This window comes from Sitophilus oryzae, unplaced genomic scaffold (assembly GCF_002938485.1).
Source record: "Sitophilus oryzae breed Bouriz unplaced genomic scaffold, Soryzae_2.0 scaffold_1126_pilon_pilon, whole genome shotgun sequence".
Lineage (NCBI taxonomy): Eukaryota > Metazoa > Arthropoda > Insecta > Coleoptera > Curculionidae > Sitophilus > Sitophilus oryzae.
The window spans coordinates 435,080-438,313 of record NW_022145756.1 but is presented as its reverse complement, the minus strand read 5'-3'; the positions used below and the strand labels follow the sequence as shown (position 1 = coordinate 438,313).

Here is a 3,234-nt window from a genome sequence, read left to right as displayed (position 1 = left end):
ACTAATCCTCTGACAATATTTGCCTACGTATAATTCGTAGGATGCTACCTACCGAAACCAAATACTGCATATATTGGTAGACTAAGAAATAGAGTATTAGTTTCTCTTCGTATAGCTCTGATGTACGTCAACTTTGACACGTTAAGCTTCAAGAGTTTATTATTTTTCGATTAGTTTTTCATATAATTAAACAATCTGAATTAAAAAATTCATATAAAGTATGACCTATAGTTCAGATTTTCACAAGAATCTTTTTACAAAGTTTGCTGATAATTTAGTACAAATTAAACATTTATCCTTGTATATGACTAAATGTGTGTATAGGTGTAAAATATATTTTTACACACAGACTTAGGATTTTCTTTCTTGTAAATTTAATCTAATACCTATGTTGCCATCATGGGGCGGGCATTCCTGCGATTTGACAGGTATTTATTTTTAGTACCTGAACGCACCATGGATTGTGCTGTGGTCGCTTCCAGATATCGGCCAGTCAGCCCCACTCCCCAAACTGTCGATCGGACACAATTTTCGCGTCGCACGTGGCTGCACGCGGTCAGTTATTTGTGTCTTGCTTTCCGTGCTGTTCGTTTCGTTACTGTAGTGGTGTGATTCGGTATTTTCTTAGCATAAATTCGCAATATATTTGTTCAAAATGGTATTTTGTTGTGGTGTTCCTGGCTGTAGAAATACTAGCAAAGATGTGAAAACACATTGCCTACCAAAAGACTCTGAAGTAAGAATCTACCTTTAATTTTTATGTTATTATATCTTAATTCAGTCCATTTCAATTAAAAGTTTGTTTTAGAATCTCATTTAAAAATATTAGTTTCTACTAAAGTGTAGTTTTTCCATTATTTTTTTTTTAGTAAATATTCTATTCTCTGTTATTTTATACTAGGTACTTAAAAAAAAAATTTATTGTTTTTATAGATGAGAAGAGTGTGGTGCCAAGCAGTAAATCGACTTGATTTGGTAGATATTTTTTTAATTCTAATAAAATAATATAAAAGTAATTTGTTTTTTATTAACATATATTTTGTCTTATCTTGAATAATTCAAAACAATAAAGTAAGTTGCAAACTATTTATATTTGATGAAATAGTAATCAAAACAATAGTTGCAACTTGTTTTATAGTTTTAAATTATTCAAGATATGTAATTGAAAATAAATTGTAAAATTATTCCGATTTCAATATAGCGGAAAATGAAGCTTAGTACCCGCACGCTCCACAAGCATCGCTGCAAAACATGTTTTGGCAGGAGGACGAGAGTCTCCAATCTCAATTAGTTCTGTTTTCTGTGGTTGCCATATTATCAATAAATTATAATTTTAACTAAAAACTAAAAAAAAATCCAAAAAATGTCGAATTAAAAAAAAAAAATTACGATAAAAACCTCATAGGCGTGTTTCTGGAGTTGAGCGATACTACTAGTTAAAATACTTGCACTTATTTCTGGGACACCCTGTATAGAGTGGTTTCTAAAATATGGCTAGACATTTCTGTAACATAATTTCTACATAATTAAGGCTTATTCACAATAATAAAATTACAATTTATTGCTGCTTTTTAACTGTAAGTATTTTATAATAATATCGTCTGCAAAAGTAATCATAATAATGTCACAGATAACTTACCAGATGTGGCACTTATTTCATCTTGCTGGTAAACGCCGCCGAGATCTCGGATCTTTAACAGGATTATTGTATTGCCAGACCTCATTTTCTTTTCTCGAATGCATTGTTGCCTTTTGTAAGAAATGCATTTTTTTTAGATTTGTGCCATATTTTAATTCTTACACGGGAATACAAATTTGTAGGGCAATATTTCTTTATACAGTCACTTGATAAAAGCGTAAATATCAAGGGATAAAACAGTAAGATCTTAAAGCTTTGAGCAATGAATATTTTTTATAAATACTAAAAAAACAACAAAATCTTTTCATTGGTAAAAGCTATAGTTTTTATGCCTTATAGGAGTAGGGTAAATAGAGTATATTAAGTTTTATTATAAAATGTTTAGTATGTTAAAATTTTCTCTCTTGTAGAATTTAAAATGAGTGAGAGGGGGGGGGGGTTTAATCACTGCGACCTTAAATATCTATTGTGCCCCCCTTTCTTGAGCCATTACACAATCTGTTTCATTGTCATAACCCATCGTACCCCTGTTGTAGAGGGGACAGGGTATTTCCCATCTTCCTCCGACAACAGATTTTTTTTTATAGACGTAGGAAAATACATTTGCGTCTCAGAGCCAGATGATAGACCTGGTATGTCGGACTCAGGTTTCAATACCGACTAAAAACCTCCTTTTTCTCCGGCCTCTGCAGTCCCCGCGGAAACCGCCGTTAAGCATTTTGCTCCGCATCTTCAGGAACTCCTGGAGAGGACGGGCACTCCGGGGAATCATCGAGCTTAAAACCATGAAGATATACTCGAAAGCAACCATGTCCTGAGATCATCTGTGTCAGATAGTAGTTGACCGCACCATATTTTCGATTCAGCCAAACATTCAACTGAGGTAGAAGACTGTACGTCCACCTACCCTTTGTTGTGGCTTCCCACTGTAACTGCCATCGGCGTATGCTATGCTGCATCAGGGCTCATTGCTGATGATCCTCTTTGTCGATAAAATACTTGCCTTTCTTCGGCTAGAATTCCAATAGGAAGCATTCCAGCGATAACGCACACCGCATCCTCAGACACCGTGCGGAAGGCACTAGCTACTCTTAGGGCACTCAGCCTATATACTGATGCGACTCTTCTCCGTGTCCTTTGTATTCTGAGGGCATTAGCCCAAACAGAAATTCCATAAGTCAGTATCGATGTGACTATTGACGACAGCAGTGACCTCCTAATTTGTTTCGGGCCTCCAACATTCGGCATCAGCCGTGATAGGCTAACTCTAACTGCTGATGCTTTGGTACATATATGTTCCACTTGCTGCTTAAAATTTAGCCTGGCATCAAGCATCACTACCAAATATCGGATGAACGGCTGTGATGTGATCTCTTGCTCTCTGACTTCCAGTCTGATGGTTTCACACCTTCTTTCTGTTAGTGATGAGCACTGCCTCTGTCTTATGTTTGGCCAGCTGCAGCTTCATTGCACTCATCCATTGATTAATCCTCCGGAAGGTGATGTCAAAGTCCAGGTTAACATCTTCTAGATGCTTCACAACAATCACCACGGCCACGTGGTCATCTGCATACACCACTAATTTGAGATTCCTC

General features: G+C 36.0%; 1 protein-coding gene across 1 annotated transcript; it reads right to left on the bottom strand.

Moving 5' to 3' along the window:
- Nucleotides 1–2,587: 2,587 nt before the first annotated feature.
- On the bottom strand, nucleotides 2,588–2,974 carry LOC115886154. Its single transcript, XM_030905228.1, has one exon. It carries the CDS (start codon nucleotides 2,972–2,974, stop codon nucleotides 2,588–2,590), a length of 387 nt encoding a protein of 128 aa, XP_030761088.1.
- Nucleotides 2,975–3,234: the final 260 nt, after the last annotated feature.